At 51.1% G+C, this 20,874-nt stretch overlaps 1 protein-coding gene across 2 annotated transcripts in view; it reads left to right on the forward strand.

The window, feature by feature from the left end:
• Window positions 1–20,874, forward strand: part of FCHSD2 (FCH and double SH3 domains 2) — a 117,939-nt gene that overhangs the window by 63,775 nt on the left and 33,290 nt on the right. For both annotated transcript variants that reach the window (XM_085216654.1, XM_085216655.1), the window contains exons 7-9: window positions 106–160; window positions 1,136–1,264; window positions 20,506–20,628. In XM_085216654.1, the coding sequence (XP_085072780.1) occupies window positions 106–160; window positions 1,136–1,264; window positions 20,506–20,628 (307 nt within the window). The remainder of the gene's footprint in view (window positions 1–105; window positions 161–1,135; window positions 1,265–20,505; window positions 20,629–20,874) is intronic.

Below are 20,874 nucleotides of genomic sequence, written 5' to 3' on the forward strand. Positions count from 1 at the left end.
GTGAAACTGCACCAACACAGCTTTGGATGCAGTGGCCTGTTTGGCCTTGCTTTTGTAGGAAAGGTGTGAAATTCTAATCTCTTGGCTTTTTTTTGTTGTTTTCAGGTCCAAACTTAGTCTTTTTCAGTCAAGGATAAGCTTACAAAAGGCAAGTGTAAAGGTGAGTTCTCACTTACTATTAAAGTGTTTTAAAGCTGTTTTACCAGGCATGCAGCTCTTCCAGTGCTCACTGCAAGATTACATATGGCCACATGTACAAGGAAGTTTTCTTCCAGTGGGAATAATAACTGTGCTTTAAGAACCATGTGTGAAATGTTGGCTTGAGAACCGTGTTTGAATGAGCTCCATCAGCAGAGGGGTGGCAGCAGGGACAGGGAGGTGATCGTCCCCCTCTACTCTGCCCTTGTGAGGCCCCATCTGCGGCACTGCATCCAGGGCTGGAGCCCCCAGGACAAGAAGACAGGGAGCTGTTGGAGAGGGTCCAGAGGAGCCACAAAGATGAGCAGGGACTGCAGCACCTCCCTACAAAGACAGGCTGAGGGAGCTGGGCTTGTTCAGCATGGAGAAGAGAAGCTGCGGGGTGACCTCAGTGCAGCCTGCAGGACCTCAAGGGAGCCTACAGACAGGAGGGGAGTCAGCTCTTGGAAAGGGGAGATAACAGCAGGACAGGGGAATGGTTGGAAGGTGAGGGAGGGCAGATGGAGGTTGGCTGTCAGGGGGAAGTTGTTTGCTGTGAGAGTGGTGAGGTGCTGGAACAGCTGCCCAGAGAGGCTGTGGATCCCCGTCCATCCCTGGAGGTGTTCAAGGCCAGGTTGGATGGGGCCCTGGGCAGCCTGGGCTGCTGTGAGATGTGGAGGTTGGTGGCCCTGCCTGTGGTGGGGGGTTGGAGCTTCGTGATCCTTGAGCTCCCTTCCAACCCTGGCCCTTCTGTGATTCTATGATCCTATGAAATGTCAGACTGGATGAGAGAAACAAAAATGAAATCCCCTTCCCAGTACCAATATTATGCTGTTAATCCTTTTACGTTTTTACTATATTAGTATACGTGTGTACACATCTTAATTTACTGTTAATACTTTTTCAGTCATTCACTTCTCATTAGTAGCTGTCCTTTAACTTCTGATTCTTGTTGCAGTTAAAAGCACGACGGTCGGAGTGCAATTCGAAGGCTATCCATGCAAGGAATGATTATCTTCTCACTCTAGCAGCTGCTAATGCACACCAAGACCGCTACTACCAAACAGACTTGGTGAACATTATGAAGGTAAGGAGCTCAGTTGTGTTTTTGTGATGGGATGTGCAGAAGTCTGGACAAGAAAATTAAGGATGTACAAAACCCAGGGTTGCTTTGCAACAGCACTGCTGGCTTTTCCAAATACTGCACCAGCTGTGTGCAGTGCCAGTGGTGTGCAGTAGTCTTGGAAACAGTAATCAAGTACCAAAGCTAAGCAGCTCCCTAAGCTCAAATAAAGGAATCAGGTTTTTAAAACTCGGACTTGGATTTCCTCATTTCACTTCTCCAGTGGCATATCCCACTACTGGGTGTTGTGTCTGTCTGATCAGAGCTCTTCTTTCTGGTGTAGCTGGTGGACACGTGGCTGTTGAATCTTTAGGTTTGAAAGCATGATGCTCAGAGTGTCACATCACTGTGGCTGTTCCCACTCGTGGCAGCTTGCTGTGCCCAGCTGAGCAAATGCTTGGACTCTGGGAGTTGAGATGCTAAAGAAGTTCACATACAATCACTTGCAGGTTTTTCACACCATCTTAAACTGACTGAAATATACTCTATTTTTATAACTGATGTGATTGAGAGTCATTGTAAAATTGGTAGTACCAGCTACATAAAGCTTTTATGTTGTTACATTCCATACACTGACATTTTCAAAGCTTATATGGATTTGCTATCTATGAACCATTTCGAGGTGATGCAATCAGGCACAGCAACTTTACCCCTTTGTAATTTGCATTTAAAATGGCTTTATTGAAGAATTTAAACCTTCCTGAGCTGCAGTTTTTGGGTAGACTTTCTTAGCTGGGACAAGGGCTGCAGGTTGTGAGAAATCACTGCGTTAACAACGCAGCTTTTGTATGCTGGAAGAAGAAATGTATGGATCTGAAATCCAGGTAACCGAATTAGCATTGTGGAATCACAGAATGGTTAAGGTTGGAAAAGACCTCTACGATCCCCGTGTCCAACCCCAGCCTGTCCCCACCATACCCACTGACTGTGTCCCTGAATCAGACAGCTAGAAGACCAGGGACTGAAAAATATAGTAATGGCAAACTGAGTCATAGCACAGCAATGCCTCTGCGTGTCTGGTGCTGTTGTTGTTGATTCTTTTTCTACATCTTTTTTCAACTATCTGTAGTAGTCGTTTCTCTTAGTCAGGTAAGGAGCTGGGTTATTGATGAAGATCTTAGTGTTTGGTTTTGGCACTCTTGTTCATCAGCAGAACTGCGTGGAAACACACAGAGCAACACGCAGCAGGGCGTGCTTTGGGGTGAAGGAGAGAGCGAGTCTGAGGCAAGGATGGAGCTGGGATGTCTGCTGAGTGCATTTAGAACAGCTGTGTGACAGCTGTGAAATAGCAGTGAGTTGTCATAGAGTGATAGAATGGCCTGGGTTGCAAAGGAGCACAGTGCTCAGCCACTTCCAACCCCCTGCTGTGTGCAGGTCGCCAACCAGCAGCCCAGGCTGCCCAGAGCCACATCCAGCCTGGCCTTGAATGCCTGCAGGGATGGGGCATCCACAGCCTCCTTGGGCAACCTGTTCCACTGCCTCACCACCCTCTGCATGAAAAACTTCCTCCTCACATCCAACCCAAACCTCCCCTGGCTCACTTTCAAACCATTCCCCTTGTCCTGTCACCACCCACCCTCACAAACAGCCGTTCCCCCTCCTGTTTATCCGCTCCCTCCAAGCACTGAAGGCCACACTGAGGTCTCCCTGCAGCTTCTCTTCTCCAAGCTCAACCATCCCAGTTCCCTCAGCCTTTCCTCACAGCAGAGCTGCTCCAGCCCTCTGACCATCTCAGTGCCCTCCTCTGGACCCGCTCCCAGAGCTCCACGTCCTTCCTGTGCTGGGGGCTCCAGCCCTGGACGCAGTGCTGCAGGTGGGGCCTCACAAGAGCTGAGCCGAGGGGGACGATCACCTCCCTGTCCCTGCTGCCACCCCTTTTTAATGCAGCCCAGAACACAGCTGGCTGCATTCCGGGCTGCAGGCGCACACTGCTGGCTCATGTCCAGCTCCTCGTCCACCAGGACCCCCAAGTCCTTCTGCGTAGGGCTGCTCTCAAGGAGATCTTCCCCAAGGCTGTGTCAATACCTGGCACTGCCCCGACCCGATGCAGCACCCTGCACTTGGCCTTGTTGAACCTCAGTAGGTTCTCACATTCCCACTTCTCCAGCCTGTCCCGCTCCCTCTGGATGCTTCCCTTCCCTCCAATCTATTGACCACCCTGCTAAGCTTGGTATTGTCTGCAAACTTGCTGAGGGTGCACTCTGTGCCATCATCTGTGTCACTGATAAAGGTGTTGAAGAGCAGTGATCCCGAGACCATTAACCCATCAAGAACTGGTTGGCTGGTCGCATCCGAAGGGTTGAGATCAATGTTTCTGTGTCTGGATGGAGGCTGGGCACATGTGGAGCACCACTTGTGTCCTGCACCAAGAAATGTGACTTCCCACCAGGCGGGTGCACAGTCAGCACTCATGTTGGGGTATGGCCGAGTGGGAATGGCCCGACATGATTTCTGAGGAGGGAAGGCATCCCTCAGAAAGCCATGGAAGTGATCTCTGAGCCAGGGGTGAGGGTGATCCGTCTGATTTCGTGTCTTGGCTTTGCCCAGAGCTCTCAGCAGATTTTCCCACTTGTTTTTTGCTGATATGAAAGAATTGTGTTCCTGCAAGCAGGGGTGATCTCACAGATCAGGAACTGATGAGGAGATACAGAAGGTGTGGGATTAAGGTAAATACTTGGGCTTTAGAGTGGGAGGAGATGTGCTGGCAAGGTCCTGATTTCTTTGTGATCTCTGTCTCTCCCTCCTGAAGTCTGGGGTCTCCAGTGCAGCTGGAGCATCTGACACACTGATTTATGTGTTAAGATGTGAGGCTTTAGCAGCATCTTTTTCTTGCAGAGTCCATATGGTGGCCACGTTCCTGCTACAGGTCATATCTATGATGCAGTCAGTGCACCTCCTGTTTGAACTCCTCAGGCTGTCTGTATTTGTGAATACCTTCCATTTTCTCCCTGCACCATTCAGATTGTGTCAGTGTTTGTTATTCAGTAAGCTGGAGGTAAATCCTTTATTTAAATCGTACTTCAGAATGTCACTTCTTTGATATAGGAACCTTCAGGCTTGAAAAGCAAACCCCACTTCCCTGCCCACAGCATTTCTCTAATTCTCATCTGAAGCATCAGTTTTACAATTTACAGCAGTGATGTTACAGGCATCACTGAAAGAGTTCCCCAAACACGATGGAAGCTTCAGAAATAGAAAAAGGACCACGGTTGTTTGCAGCTGGAGTGCAACCAGGCTCTTCCACGAGCTGTTCCCCCCTGTTCCCTGTGGTTTGTTATCTGTGCTTGTATTAAATTACCTGTGAGTTCGACTTTTTAAAGTTCAGGCCTTTCAACGTAAAGGCTTTGATGCATGCTTAAGCAGAATCTGATTTTATAATTATTCCATCAGTTGTGTGGTAGGCAGCAGTCAGGAATGCCTTTGTCACATACATCACCCAACTGCTTAGTCAGGTAAGTGGGCAGACTGGATGGAAGGCAAAACTTGATTACAGTAAGGGCAGAGAGGCACAGGTTGAGCAGAGGGGTGGTGGTGCCCCATCCCTGCAGACACCAGAGGTCAGGGGATGGGCTGTGAGCAGTGATGGAGCTGATGTGACACCACTGATGTGTGTCTCTGTGCATTGCTGGCAGTGGGACCCAATGGCCTTTAGGGGTATCTTCCAACTCCAACCATTCTGTGGTTCTGTGGCACTAATGCACCCCTGGCTTTCAGACAGCCTGCACATCAGCTCCTTGTGGTGCTTTACAAGCAGTGAAACCCAGTGAAAGTTCACACCTCTATTAACAGGTGAGAGCTGTTAAAACAGGATGAAAAAGGGTCTGGGGCACAATGGGATGTGACAACTCTTGGAAAGAGGAGATAACAGCAGGACAAGGGGAAATGGTTGGAAGGTGAGGGAGGGCAGATTGAGGTTGGATGTGAGGGGGAAGTTCTTTACTCAGAGAGTGGTGAGGTGCTGGAACAGCTGCCCAGAGAGGCTGTGGATCCCCGTCCATCCCTGGAGGTGTTCAAGGCCAGGTTGGATGGGGCCCTGGGCAGCCTGGGCTGCTGTGAGATGTGGAGGTTGGTGGCCCTGCCTGTGGTGGGGGGTTGGAGCTTCGTGATCCTTGAGCTCCCTTCCAACCCAAACCATTCTATGATTCTGTGGGATGGGGAAGGTGGAGCAGAGGAGCTCAGGGGAGACCTCATGGCTCTACAGCTCATGGAAGGAGGTTGTGGTGAGGGGGGATCAGCCTCTGCTCCTGGGTAACAGTGATAGGATGAGAGGTGATGGCCTCATGTTGTCCCAGGGGAGGGTTGGGTTGAGTGTTAGGGAAAATCCCTTCTCCAAAAGAGTGGTGATGCAGTGGCACAGCTGCCTGAGGAGTTTTTGGGGAGGGTCACCATCCCTTGGGGTGTTCCAGAGCTGTGGGGTCGTGACATTGAGGGACGTGGGCAGTGGGCATGGTGGGATGGGGTGGGGAGTTGGGCTGGTGATTTTGGAGTGCTTCTCCAACCTCAATGATTTTGTGATTATATGATCCTCTGAAAAGAGCAAAGACATGAAGAAGCAGAAAGGTGACATTTGTGCAGTGACAGAGCTGCTCCATGTGGCACAACGTGTCTGGAAAATATGTGTTGGGCTGGAGATGCCCTGTGTTGCTCTGTGTTTGATAGAGGCCAGTGCTGTTCCTGTTCATTGACTCTGACTCAGAGTTGCTGCTGTTGTACCATCCTGGGACAAATGAATCACAAGTCTCTTTGTTTTGTGTAACAGGCACCAAATTGACATTTTCCTTGGCAGAATTCCTGGTGACATCCAGCTTCTGATAATTTGCTGTATTTAGAGTGTTTTATTTTGGTGTGCAGCATGTTTATCTGAGACAAAACGATGCTCTGCGCTGTGTTTCTAAGGATGAAAGGCTGCCCAGAGCCACATCCAGCCTGGCCTTGAATGCCTGCAGGGATGGGGCATCCACAGCCTCCTTGGGCAACCTGTTCCACTGCCTCACCACCCTCTGCACGAAAAACTTCCTCCTCATATCCAACCTAAATCTCCCCTGGCTCACTTTGAAGCCATTCCCCTTGTCCTGTCACCATCCACAGTCATTCAGGTTGGGAGGAGGAGAGGCAGCTGAGTGCAGTGTAATGCTGGCTGCTGCCTGCCTCCGAGCTTTGTTATGACTGTGTTTCCTCTTTCAGTACTCTACTTTTAGCTGTGTTCCTCTCATGGACCAACTCTGAATACGACTTTGTCAGTGACAATAAGGAAATATTAATTAAAAAAAAAAAAAAAAAAAAAAGGAAGCGTCTTTACCATTTTAAGTAATTCTCTGATTATCTTTAGATGAGGCAGAGAGAAGTGGAACTGAAACTGATCTCAGAATAGAGACCTGAGAGACGTGAGGAGCACCCACCCACAGCAGCGTATCTGTGGGCCTGGCAGTGCTGCAGGGACCACAGCAAAGCACTGCAGTGAAGTTATGCTCTGCAGTGTGTTCTGCAAAACCCTCTTGCTTCAGAGTTGAAATCATAGAATGATAGAATGGCCTGGGTTGCAAAGGAGCACAGTGCTCAGCCACTTCCAACCCCCTGCTGTGTGCAGGTCACCAACCAGCAGCCCAGGCTGCCCAGAGCCACATCCAGCCTGGCCTTGAATGCCTGCAGGGATGGGGCATCCACAGCCTCCTTGGGCAACCTGTTCCACTGCCTCACCACCCTCTGCATGAAAAACTTCCTCCTCACATCCAACCCAAACCTCCCCTGGCTCACTTTCAAACCATTCCCCTTGTCCTGTCACCACCCACCCTCACAAACAGCCGTTCCCCCTCCTGTTTATCCGCTCCCTTCAAGCACTGAAGGCCACACTGAGGTCTCCCTGCAGTTTCTCTTCTCCAAGCTGAACCAGCCCAGTTCCCTCAGCCTTTCCTCACAGCAGAGCTGCTCCAGCCCTCTGACCATCTCAGTGCCTCCTCTGCACCCGCTCCCAGAGCTCCACGTCCTTCCTGTGCTGGGGGCCCCAGCCCTGGACGCAGCGCTGCAGATGGGGCAATCTCCAAAGGCAATGTGCCTTGAGATTTCAGAATTGCTTTGTAGGACAGGCCATGTGTGGAGCAGCAGAGCTGATGCCACCCATAAGATCGCCGTTGGATCTGAACAATCCCAGATTCTCCTCGGTGGATCCTTAATCCTCAGCACAGCACAGGTGTGACGGTCACATCGTGGGACTGTTTACAGACAGCAGTGCGTTTTCATAAAGCACTCAGTCCAGCAAGGAGCACGCAGTGACAGCAAGCAGGGCTGACTCGAGCTTCCTGATGCTGTTTGTATTCACAGAATCACAGAATGGCCAGGGTTGGAAGGGACCTCAGGGATCATGAATCTCCAACCCCCTGCCACGTGCAGGGCCACCAACCTCCCCATTGCACGATGTGCTCCACGCAGTGGCCCTGGAGCACTGAGTTAAAGGAGTGGTGTGAGGGTGTGCTGCACTGTTTTTCTCTTTGTGGTGTCAGTCAGCTTTTCTGTATTCTTATGAGCATCAGTCGTGTCATCTGGCTTTTCTGTACTTTCCCATTTGCTTGACATGCGGAAGTGCAGTTGTTTAATTTGGCTCTGGTTCTCGATCTGGGTTCTCTCAGTTTAAATAGTAACTAATTTTACATAATTTCACTGGACAGGTCCTTACCTTTGTATGGGTGACAGCACTGAGACACATTATTACTGCATTGCTTTGTTAAGTTGGCGGATCTGTCGTTAGACATACAGGTGATGTTTGCCTTTCTCACGTCTGTGCCTCTTGTCAGCTATTGTCTTAAAAGGTTCTAAAGGAAAAACCAGGCTGGCTCCCAAGGCTCGTGCTGCTGGTCACAAGGATTGATGTCAGTAATGGTGAGCAAGGGGACGCCTAGCGAGTACGACAGCTGGGGTGGCTCAGCCTAGCAGAAGGGAACATAGAGCTGTAGGATATCCCAATTAGAAGGACCCACAGGGATGACCGAGCATAACCCCAACTCCACAAAGCACCCCCAGGCCCTGACCCTATGTCAGAATGGTGTCCCAGCACTCCATGAGCTCCAGCAGCTCGGGGATGTGCCCACTGCCCAGGGACACAGCCTGTCCCCAACACCCAGTGGTACATTGGTTGGAAAATGGGAAGTTCTGATGAAATAGGAAGAAAAGGTTTGCCACGAAGGAGACCATGCACAGGACTAGGAACCCAGGCAGGGAGCAGTGCTGTACCATGGCCTTCCAGTATTGAAAGGAGCTTATAAACAGGAGGGGAACGGCTGTTTGTGAGGGTGGGTGGTGACAGCACAAGGGGAATGGTTTGAAAGTGAGCCAGGGGAGGTTTGGGTTGGATGTGAGGAGGAAGTTTTTCATGCAGAGGGTGGTGAGGCAGTGGAACAGGTTGCCCAAGGAGGCTGTGGATGCCCCATCCCTGCAGGCATTCAAGGCCAGGCTGGATGTGGCTCTGGGCAGCCTGGGCTGCTGGTTGGCGACCTGCACACAGCAGGGGGTTGGAAGTGGCTGAGCACTGTGCTCCTTTGCAACCCAGGCCATTCTGTGGTTCTATGGAAACATTTAAAACTTGATTGCACGCGAGCAACCTGATCTGTTTGGCCCTGCTTTGAGCAGGGTTGGGCTGGTATCTCCCTTCCAATCTGAATTATTCCATGGGTCCATTAAGTGAGGTCTTCTGTCAGATCTGCTGCTCAGGAGCCCGGAGCTTCCAGCCTCTGTTCTGGCACTGGCTGGAATAGCAGTGAGCACACAGCCCTACAGCGTTTGTGTTTCGATGAACCTCTTCTTGATCAGCATTGCTGGGAGCTTTTGTGAAGCAGAGCCAATAGCTGTGCTTCCAGCACAGTCATCCTCTGCTTATGGGGCACTTGTAATGGCTGTTAGAACGTATGTAAACACAGACTGCAGGTGTTATGTAGACAAATGGGACAAATGGGAATCGTCTGCAGCCCGTGATGTTCATAGGAGTGACCCAATGCTGAGGACTTACCATAGACTGATAGAAAGGCCTGGGTTGCAAAGGAGCACAGTGCTCACCCAGCTCCAACCCCTGCTGTGTGCAGGTCGCCAACCAGCAGCCCAGGCTGCCCAGAGCCACATCCAGCCTGGCCTTGGATGCCTGCAGGGATGGGGCATCCACAGCCTCCTTGGGCAACCTGTTCCAGTGCCTCACCACCCTCTGCATGAAAAACTTCCTCCTCACATCCAACCTAAACCTCCCCTGGCTCACTTTCAAACCATTCCCCTTGTCCTGTCACCACCCACCCTCACAAACAGCCGTTCCCCCTCCTGTTTATCCGCTCCCTCCAAGCACTGAAGGCCACACTGAGGTCTCCCTGCAGCTTCTCTTCTCCAAGCTCAACAAGCCCAGTTCCCTCAACCTTTCCTCACAGCAGAGCTGCTCCAGCCCTCTGACCATCTCAGTGGCCCTATACCCAGGAATTAATAGGACATGTGTGGCTCTGGTGGTTCTGCTGGACTTTGAAAGCAAGTTGACATCTTAGTGAGAGGTCTTAAATTGCCTCAGGAGTGTTATCCTCCTAATGGCTGCCCTGAAGAAATGGGCACATTTACACCAGGGCCTCTGTGTGCAGCTCCAGAGCGAGCCGTACCCGTGTTATCACGCTGAGAAATCATGTTATGCACTCGTGATTGTTTTATGCTTCTTAGAATGATTTAGAAGCACCCGGGGAACTATTTGCTTTTCTGAAATAATTCTGATGTCAGAAGGGGTTTGGGTTTCCTTCTCTAAATGCACTCTGCACGCCCAGCATTAGCTGTTCTGAGCTCCTGCTGGACTCCCTTTCCGTCTCGGAGGGAATTGCTGTAAGTGAAAGAGCCATTGTTTCATTTCCTGCTCCTGCCAACTGCCAGCCACAAATATTTTGTAATTACAATTAAGCCGGCCGTAGATTGCCTTATCTCTGGTATCAGATGGGCACAGGAGCTTTCCTGCAGGCACGGTCAGTGAGTGTGCCTTGTTTTCTCCTCTTCATTCCTATGAATGAAGGACGAGAAGGGGCAGCTGTGCAGCAGATGATGATGGATTCAGGTGATGCCAAGCGGGGTTTCCCAGTGGCTGCTGCTTTCCTTCCCAGGCCTTTGCTCCATGGGCACGTGTGCACAGAGATCTTTCGACTGTTTGGAAATTAATTGCATTAATAAGGCCCCATTTGCAAGGCGATTATGCATCCACGTCAGTTGTTGAATAATTAATGCAAAATGCTGCCCTCTTATTTAGGCTTTCCTTTAAATGCTCACACATCACCCTTACGGATTGTTACCCAGGTAAAACAAACAGCTCCCAGTAGCTGTTCTCTTCAATTAACTCATTGAACCGCAGGTTGGAGCATTTATATTCTGGCTGAGGAAACCTGTACAGGGAAAGCTTCCGACTGCAAACCACCTGCCCTGCTCTCACCCTGGTGCTCGGGGGTTGGGATACGAGCAGGGAGATTGCTCACCGCTGATGGGCAAAACAGGCTCAGCAGAGGGAGGTGAATGTAATTTATTGCCAGTTGCTAACAGATGAGAGCAGCGAGAGCTAAAACTGGAAGCACTCATGGCTCAGCTCTGCCAGCAGTGGGGCAGTGCTGAGTTCTGAACCCAGGGGCCACCCCTGCAGCCCCCCATTACAAAGCCTTGCCATGTAAACCTGATACAGCACTTCCAGTGGTGATTTATGTGTATATTATATGTTATGAACCGCGGTAGCTTAAATAATTAGGTTAAAGCAATAATATTTCATGGGATAATAAAACTCTTTCTTGATGATGCTTCTGTGTTGTCAGAGAGTTTTCCTTTGCTGTTGTGATGGCAATAATAGAGGAAGGACTGATGATAAAAATGTAGTGTGGTTTGAGTGCTGCTTCTGAGAGGTGTTTCCTGCGGATGGAGCCATCTCTATGGGCTCCATGGGCCAGGAACTCTGTCTCCATGGCTTCCTACAAGGGTGGGTGGTGACAGGACAAGGGGAATGGTTTGAAAGTGAGCCAGGGGAGGTTTGGGTTGGATGTGAGGAGGAAGTTTTTCATGCAGAGGGTGGTGAGGCAGTGGAACAGGTTGCCCAAGGAGGCTGTGGATGCCCCATCCCTGCAGGCATTCAAGGCCAGGCTGGATGTGGCTCTGGGCAGCCTGGGCTGCTGGTTGGTGACCTGCACACAGCAGGGGGTTGGAACTGGCTGAGCACTGTGCTCCTCTGCAACCCAGGCCGTTCTGTGATATAATATGATCATGAGTTCTCCTTCCTCTTGACTGCTTCCCTTTTGTCTGTCGCTCCCAGTCACTGTTCCTGTTCCCTTCTCATACAAACACATCTGTGACTCCTTGCAGGAGATTCCCAAATATCGTTCACAGGGCTTTGGTTGAGTGGCTTTGTTGTTGTCGTGTTCTTAGCAACTCTGTATTCACTGAAGGAATTGGAGACTCGAGGGAGGAGATGCTTTTGGATTCAGATGTTGGCCTGTTGGCCTGCAGCCACCTCGTATCATGGGTGCATTACAGAATCACAGGATGGCCAGGGTTGGAATGGAGCTCAAGGATGACGAAGCTCCAACCCCCCACCACAGGCAGGGCCACCAACCTCCGCATTCACAGCAGCCCAGGCTGCCCAGGGCCCCATCCAACCTGGCCTTGAACACCTCCAGGGATGGACGGGGATCCACAGCCTCTCTGGGCAGCTGTTCCAGCACCTCACCACTCTCTGAGTAAAGAACTTCCCCCTCACATCCAACCTCCATCTGCCCTCCCTCAACTTCCAACCATTTCCCCTTGTCCTGCTGTTATCTCCCCTTTCCAAGAGTTGAAGAGCATTAATGGAATTTCGATGTATTTGTCTTGGAACTGTGTGAGAAGCTCCTGGACCGGTTGTAAAAGTGAACACGTGCACAGGTTTTGTTTGGTGATGAGATTTTACTGCTGTAAACTGAAGCTTTATCCAAACCCAGTGGCATTCTGTAGGGTTCTCTGCCCCTGAAATGAGCTGTCCTGCTGTCCCACTGTTCTTTAGCAGCAAAGTGATGGTGGAGTTGATACTGAAAGTGTTCAGGTGCTGAATTGGATGAAGTGAAGCACAGTCCTAAGGCCTGAAGAATTGCAGCTTTGCTAAATACACATTGCCAGTCTCTCCCAGCAACTAAACCAACAGAGCTTGCAGTTTAGAAGGGATCACCAGGGTGCATCTGAGCTCATGGGGACAATCAGCTGATCCTCAGCCTGTAGAAATAGGAGTAAGGGCATGGATTTTGGAAGTTCATTCTTGCTATAGATTTTTTTGCCTTGATGGAGTGTGGGGAGCAGCTTAGAAGGGGGCAAAGGGAATTGCAGTGGGAGCATCTTTTGAAGGCACAGTAAAAACTAGGCTGGAAAAATCCTCCAAGATCTTCAAGTCCAGCCATCAGCCCAACCCCCTGTGTCCAATAACTGTGTCCCTAACCTACAGGGAACTTTAAACAGTTCAGCTCAAGGGTTTTAGTGTCCCCAAACTCAGAGTTATGAGTCCCACATGAGTTCAAGAGTCCCGTAACTCAGAGTTATAGAAACCCAGGAGAAAAAACCTAACCCTGACACGATTGAAAGGTATGGGAAGAAAATGTGTTGGCTTGAAAGAGTCGTGACAATATCCTGATCTGTTGTTGTCTTTTAAGCTTATTTGAATAAGTTGCTTTTGGCCGAAGCATAAAAAGTTATCTGGAGATGTGTAGAAAACAGCTTTCTAATTTAATCTGATGAGCAGCAGATATATTTTTATTAATCGCTTCTCTTGATGAAATGGTTCAGTGCTTTGTATTAGATCTTGGCTATAATGATATAATTTAATATCAGGTAATTTAATATATGAGTATTCCACTGAGTAAGGATTTGAAAACGTTCTGGTGTCCTAGCAAAAAGTGGATTAAAACAAGTACACATTATTATAGTGTGTTCTTTATGGTATGCATATGTGAATTCAAGAATTTAGGTTGGAAGGGAGCTCAAGGATGACGAAGCTCCAACCCCCACCACAGGCAGGGCCACCAACCTCCGCATTCACAGCAGCCCAGGCTGCCCAGGGCCCCATCCAACCTGGCCTTGAACACCTCCAGGGATGGACGGGGATCCACAGCCTCTCTGGGCAGCTGTTCCAGCACCTCACCACTCTCTGAGTAAAGAACTTCCCCCTCACATCCAACCTCCATCTGCCCTCCCTCAACTTCCAACCATTCCCCCTGTCCTGCTGTTATCTCCCCTTTCCAAGAGCTGACTCCCCTCCTGTCTGCAGGCTCCCTTTAGGTCCTGCAGGCTGCACTGAGGTCACCCCGCAGCTTCTCTTCTCTAGGAAGAAAGTCCTGGAGAAGTCACACCAAGAGCCACATCTCTTTCTCCAGATCAAATCGTGCTGCATTACCATGCAGTGTGCCGAGCACTACGGCAGCTTTGGATGTGCAAGGTTGTCCTGGAAAGTGGAGAATTCCTTTGGCCTAAGCTTAGCTCTGTGTTTCTCTGGGTGCAAACCGGCTGTATTACATCACAGCTTCATGGTATGGCTTTATAGAGCTGAGCTTAGACAGGTTTTGCTCCTTGTTGGCTGAAGAAATGCAGCACCTTTCTGATCCAGATAAAGGGGTAGGCCTTGGTCATCTGCTTTCTTTGCAGCTGAGCTTCTCTGCTTGCACACAGACTGATTGCCCATAGGGGACAGGATGGGCAGCAGGCTTCCAGTCCCTTTTAAAGCAGAGTTCAGGCTTCAGAATCGCGGTGCTGCAGGACTGCCCTGCTGCTCAGCAGGAGGGAGCTGCGTGTAGAACGTCAGCAGATCCATGGTTGCTGCAGGCATTGCTGCTCAGAACGCTTACATGGCTTTGATCGTGGGTTTGTTGGTAATTTCTGTACTGGAGTTGTGTTCTGTTGACAAACACCCGCAGACATGATTCACTTTGATGTTGGGATGTCGTGATGACGAAGAAGTGAGAGATGCTGCAGTGACTGAAGGGATGAGAAAAGCTAACAGCTCCCAGCAAGCAAGCTGCTCTTCTGCGCCAGGAGCAGGAGATGCCTGGAGGAAATCACCAGCAGGAAGGCGTTCAGCTTTTGTAAGGGAAAATGGCTGTGGAATGGGTCTTCCTGCCCTTCCTTCTTTTCTATCACAGTGGTCTGTGCGTGCTGCTGCCATCCAACAAGCTGAGACCCATTGCCATGCTTGGGATGCACCTCTCAGAGACCCAAAGGATGCTTCAACGGAGCTTCCGCTGTGAAGTGGGAAGAGGTGTAGAGTGGGGTTTGGGAAAATAGAAGAAGAAAACCAGTCCCTGTTCTGAATGGCTTACAGGATGTTCCCAAAGCAAAACATTGGAATCAGAGAGGGAACGGCTTCCAATGGCAATAGGAATAGGGCAGCATCATAATTAAATTGTAGTTACTTGGCTGCTCAAAATAGATGGAAGAAAGCGCCAGTGATACAGATCTCCCTTATTATTTTGGGGTTTTGTTTTCATTGCTAAGCAGGAAAATGGGCTCCGTTGCCATGATGCCATTCCATTGGGATAAGAGATAATGTGAAAACTTATCGGTCCACAAACACAATGATTTTCAGTCAGTTCCTCGACAACTTCTGCTTATCTTTCCATGTTCAGCCTGCAGGCAGGGAGGAGCAGGCTTGGGCCCAGCTTTGCCCTCTTCCTTCCACCCGTACGAGGAAATGCTTTGCCTTCAGCATCACTGTGCCAGGGACATGGCAGCCCCCAGCCAGAGGGACACAGAGCTGTCAGAGCACCCAGAGGAGGGCTGTGGAGATGGGGAAGGGTCTGGAGGGCAAAATGGGTGAGGAGCAGCTGGGGTCGCTTGGGGTGTTCAACTCAGTGCACAGGAGGCAGAGGGGAGGATCATGGCAGCCCTACAGCCCTCATGGCCCTACAGCCCTCATGGCCCTACAGCCCCCCATGGCCCTACAGCCCCCATGGCCCTACAGCCCCTCATGGCCCTACAGCCTTCATGGCCCTACAGCCCTTCATGGCCCTACAGCCCTCATGGCCCTACAGCCCCTCATGGCCCTACAGCCCCTCATGGCCCTACAGCCCTTCATGGCCCTACAGCCCTCATGGCCCTACAGCCCTTCATGGCCCTACAGCCCTTCATGGCCCTACAGCCCCTCATGGCCCTACAGCCCTCATGGCCCTACAGTCCCTCATGGCCCTACAGCCCTCATGGCCCTACAGCCCCTCATGGCCCTACAGCCCTCAGTATCCTACAGCCCCTCATGGCCCTACAGCCCTCATGGCCCTACAGCCTTCATGGCCCTACAGCTCCTCATGGCCCTACAGCCCTCATGGCCCTACAGTCCTCATGGCCCTACAGCCACGATTGATTTCAGTGCAATGAAGTGATGTGGTATTGGATTCTGCTGAGATTCAGGAGAACAACAGCCACTGTTGTCTAACGGTGCGTGGTGGGGTGAGGTTGCGGGTCCCTCCTCAGTGTTGTGTGATTGGAAATGCTGGGAGGACCTTATTTCAAACCTGAGCGCTCAGTGTTTGGGGTCAGTGTGCGTGCACAGTTGAGCTCCACGTCAGCTGTGCTGAGATCCCACGGGACTGTTAATGCATAGGATGTAGCTCAGCAGGTGAAATCCTTTTTTTTAGTATGAGCATACCCAGCCAGGGGTCAATGGCTCCGTGTCTGGATGGAGATCTGTGATGAATGGCGTCCCACAGCAGTCAATGCTGGAGGAAGTATTCTTCAATATCTCCATCAGTGACATCAACAGTGGGTTGAATGCAGCTCAGCAGTTTGCTGGTGACCCCAAGCTGTGGGCTGCAGTGATCCACCAGAGCAAAGGGATGCCATCCAGAGGGATCCAAACAGGCTGAGCATTGGGGCCAGGTGAACCTGATGAGACTCAGCAATGCCAGGTGTAAGGTCTGCACCTGGATTGAGGCAACCATCACAACCAATACGAGCTGGGGGATGTAAGGGTTGAGTGCAACCCTGCTGAGAGACCTGGGGTACAGGTGGATGGAAGCTGTACAAGAGCCAGCAATGTGCCCTCGCAGACCAGACAGCCAGCCGTACCCTGGGCTGCATCCAAAGCAGCACAGCCAGCAGGTCAGGGAGGTGATCCTGCCTCTCTGCTCTGTGCTGTGAGGCCTCACCTGGAGCACTGCGTCCAGATGTGGAGTCCTCAGTGCAGGAGAGACGTGGAGCTGTTGGAGAGCATCCAGAGGAGGGCCACAAAAATGATGCCAAGGATGGAACAGCTCTGCTACGAGGACAGCTGAGAGCTGGGGCTGTGCAGATGGAGAAGGGAAGGGCAGGCTGCGAGGTGAGCTGAGAGCAGCCTGTCAGCATCTAAAGGGGAGCAACAGGAAAGAAGGGGACAGGCTCTTGAGCGGGGTCTGTGCTGGCAGAACAAGGGGAAATGGCTTCAAAGAGGGGAGATTTAGGTTGGATGTAAGGAAAAAGTCTGTTACAGTGAGGGTGGTGAGCACTGAACAGGCTGCCCAGAGATGTGGTGGATGCTCCATCCCTGGAGACTTTGCAGGTGAGGCTGGATCAGGGCCTGGGCAACCTGCTCTAGTTCTGTGTCCCTGTGCAGTGCAGGGGAATTGGACTGGTTGGCCTTCAGAGGTCCTTTCCAGCTCTAAGGATTCTGTGATACTGCCACTGTGTGATACGGATGGATGCACAGCATGGAAGCTCTCATCCTCTGGTTGGTGGCACTGCCACTTTTCCCCTACAAATCTGTTTCCATGTTCTGAGCTTTCCGGCGTGTGTCGGAGCTGTGGGTTTGTGTGGCTGCCTTGTATGGCACCGACTGTAATAACTTCAGTCCTGGAAGCTCTTGTTGTTATTTAAGGATTCCATCACAGCCAAAGCACTGTTAATTAATGGCAGGGTGGAGGCTGTGCTGCAGTTTTGCTGTGCTGACAGATCTGTGCGCATGCTGATGTTTCACCAGGCTCTTCTTTGACTTTGTATTCCTTCTATGCCCTCTGTGTCACCTCTTAGAGTATAACGGGGAGTAACTTCAGGGCTGTGGATAAAAATGAACTCAGTGTTCTGTATCTTCTTACATTTCTAGAACTGCAGAGTGCAGCTGCGGGTTAAAACAGTCATTCCAAAGGAGCTGCAGGTAGAAGTTGCAGGGAACAAACAAGCCTTGAGATGGGATTCCTCTCCCTTTCACATAGAATCACAGAATGGCCCAGGTTGGAATGGAGCTCAAGGATCACGAAGCTCCAACCCCCCACCACAGGCAGGGCCACCAACCTCCACATCTCACAGCAGCCCAGGCTGCCCAGGGCCCCATCCAAGCTGGCCTTGAACACCTCCAGGGATGGACGGGGATCCACAGCCTCTCTGGGCAGCTGTTCCAGCACCTCACCCCTCTCTCTGTACAGAACTTCCCCCTCACATCCAACCTAAAATCAACATCCATCCCCTTTCCATGAGCACAGTGTGTACCTCCACTTATTCCAGGGCACTGTGGGTCAGTGGATAGGAACAACTGAACTTCCCCTGTATTTACCATCATCTGCCTCAGGGCACTGCAATGCCAGCTGTGTAGGGCCTGCAGGGACCCAGTCCAACACAGTTTAGTCATCAACTAAATGGCAGGAGTCCCTCCTGCTGGGCCTGACATTAAAACAGCATGACATGAAGGTGGGGAGAGCTCTGATAGTTGCTTTTGGGGGTTGGGAAGCACTATTGACAGCATACTGGAATGAAACTGGCAGCTGCTTTGCAAACTTTTTCCCCCAGAGGGTGGTGAGGCAGTGGAACAGGTTGCCCAAGGAGGCTGTGGATGCCCCATCCCTGCAGGCATTCAAGGCCAGGCTGGATGTGGCTCTGGGCAGCCTGGGCTGCTGGTTGGTGACCTGCACACAGGAGGGGTTGGAAGTGGGTGAGCACTGTGCTCCTTTGCAACCCAGGCCATGCTGTCATTCTGTGATTCTATGAAACTGACCAGTTACAACTGCTTTGCCAAGTTGAAACTGTTTATTTCCATTTATTAGCAGAGATAAGCTCCAATGCAGTGTTTGATCTGAAAAACTTCAGGGACAGAATTCCTTGATTCCCAAAAGCCTGCAGGCTGCATTTGGGGCAGTGTCAGGGTGGCCCCTGGCACGCAGCAGTTCTCAGCAATGTCATTTATAAAACGAAATGTGTAAATGCACCGTTTGTGGTCTCTGAAAGTACACAACGGAGCTGCTGTTGGAGCAGTGCGTGTTTGATGTGAAGATAAAGGGAGCACTGACTGCTGATTGCATAATTGCGATAATTACAGCGAGGATTTAACATTATAAAAGCTCACTGAGTGTCAAAGGTAAAAACCCCCAGGATGGGATTATGGAATGGTAGAGAGGTTTGGGTTGGAAGGGACCTTGAAGCTCACCCACTCCCAACCCCCTGCTGGAGGCTGGCACACCTCCCACAGCCCAGGTTGCTCACAGCCCCATCCAGCCTGGCCTCCAGTGCTTCCAGGCAGGGGGCATCCACAGCCCGGCTGGGCAACCTGTGCCAGCGTCTCACCACCCTCACAGGAAAGAATTTCCTCCTAATCCCTGCTCTAAATCTACCCTCTCCCAGTTTAAAAGCATTTCCCCTCATCCTGTCACTACCTGCCCATATCAGAAGTCCCACCCCAGCTTTCCTGTAGGCTCCTTAGGTCCTGGAAGGTCCCATTATAATGTCCCCGTGGAGCCTTCTCTTCTCCGGTCTGCACAGCTCCAGCTTTCTCAACCTGTCCCCATAGGGAGGTGCTCCAGATCTCTGATCATCTTCATGGCCTTCCTCAGGACCAACAGCTCCACGTCCTTCTTGTGCTGGGGGCTCCAGAACTGGACACAGTGCTCCAGGTGGGGTCTCACAAGAGCAGAGCAGAGCAGAGGGCAGAATCACCTCCCTGGCCCTGCTGGTCACACTTCTCTCCATGCAGCCCAGGAGACCGTTGGCCTTCTGGGCTGCCAGCGCACATTGCCCGCTCACCTGGAGGCTTCCATCCACCCACAGCCCCAAATCCTTCTCCTCAGGGCTGCTCTCAAGCCATTCTCTGCCCAGCCTCTGTCTGGGCTTGGCATTGCCCCCACCCAGCTGCAGGACCTCGCACTTGGCCTTGTTGAACTCCACCAGGTTGGCGTGGGCCCACCTCTCCATCCTGCCCAGCCCTCTGCATGCCATCCCTTCCTTCTGGCAGCAGATCATGCCTTAGGAACTAGCAGTGTGTTGCAAGACAGCCCATCAGTAGAACAGTGCTTGGTGGCTGGGCGGAGAGGAAAGCAGTGCCTTTCGAAGCACATTTGGGATATACAATTTTGGATCAAATTCCAACCCCCCTGCCACAGGCAGGGCCGTGAACCTCAAGATCTGGTACATAGAATGGCTTGGATTGGAAGAGACCCCCAGGAAACCTACCATTCAAATGAATATGTGACATGAAATGGAATTGTCAGCTACTTGAGAACTGGTGTTTGTTCAGCAAACAGCTTGCACTAAACCTCCACGTAACCTTGGCTGTGCACTGTGGTTTTATGGCTCCTCTTACAACAGGGCTTCTCCGTTTGAACTCCACTGTTGTCCTCAGGGAGTTATTAAGCTTACACCAAATTTCTGCTCAGCATTTGACATTTCCATGGCGTGTGCCATGAGCCAGCAGGTCTCACCAAGCACTGGGTGTGGAGAATCCTGCAGTGCCACCTGGAGCATCTCTGGGCTGGTGGCATCACATGGCCCTCCTGGGTCACTCGTGTCCCATCACAGCATCTCCCCAAACCTGAGCTGAGTGCTCAGCTGTGGCTGCCTTGCACAGTTGGGTGGAAATGGTGTAACCCAGCATGGGACTGTTGTGGTGCTCTGTGGTGCCATCTAATGGAAATAAGCACTGCCATTCCTCCCTGTCAGAATGAAATACGTCTGCGTGTCGCTGTCTGAAGCTGCTCCAGGAAGCACGGGTGATCATGGCTTGAGAGCGCTGTAGAAAGTGAAATGTGACTGTTAATAAATGGCACAGGCTGTCCAGGAGTGGTGGGGTCCCCCCCAGAAGTGTTCTGGAGCAGTGACTTGTGGCACTTGGAGGCACAGTCCGTGGTGTGGTGGGATGGGGTGGGCATGGGCCTGGGGATCTTGGAGGTCATCTCCAACCTTTGTGATTCCATGACTGCACCGTTCTGTACGTCACTCTCTGAAGTGCACTGTGCATTAGTTTAATTCATTGCCTCTTCCTCCAGGCTCTGGATGGGAACGTATACGACCACCTGAAGGATTATTTAATGGCATTCAGCAGGACTGAACTCGAGACGTGCCAAGCTGTACAGAACACCTTCCAGTTTTTACTGGAGACTTCCAGCAGGGTAAGCTTGAGCTGAATGATTCTTTGTAACTGAATACTTAGGGCATATGTAGGTTCCCAGACTTGCTTCCAAAATAATGACAAAACTGAAGGCTTATTATTTTTGGTTGCTCCAGAGTGGTATTAAGTTAAAAGAAACGAGACACTTTTCCTGGGGAGACTTTTTCCTACTGCCACCCAGACTGCGTTCTCATGAGTGCATTTACACAGCACGGGGTTTCTAGAGAGCAACAACCAAGAGAAACTG

Source organism: Meleagris gallopavo, chromosome 1 (assembly GCF_905368555.1).
Source record: "Meleagris gallopavo chromosome 1, MGAL_WU_HG_1.1, whole genome shotgun sequence".
In the NCBI taxonomy this organism is placed as follows: Eukaryota; Metazoa; Chordata; class Aves; order Galliformes; family Phasianidae; genus Meleagris; species Meleagris gallopavo.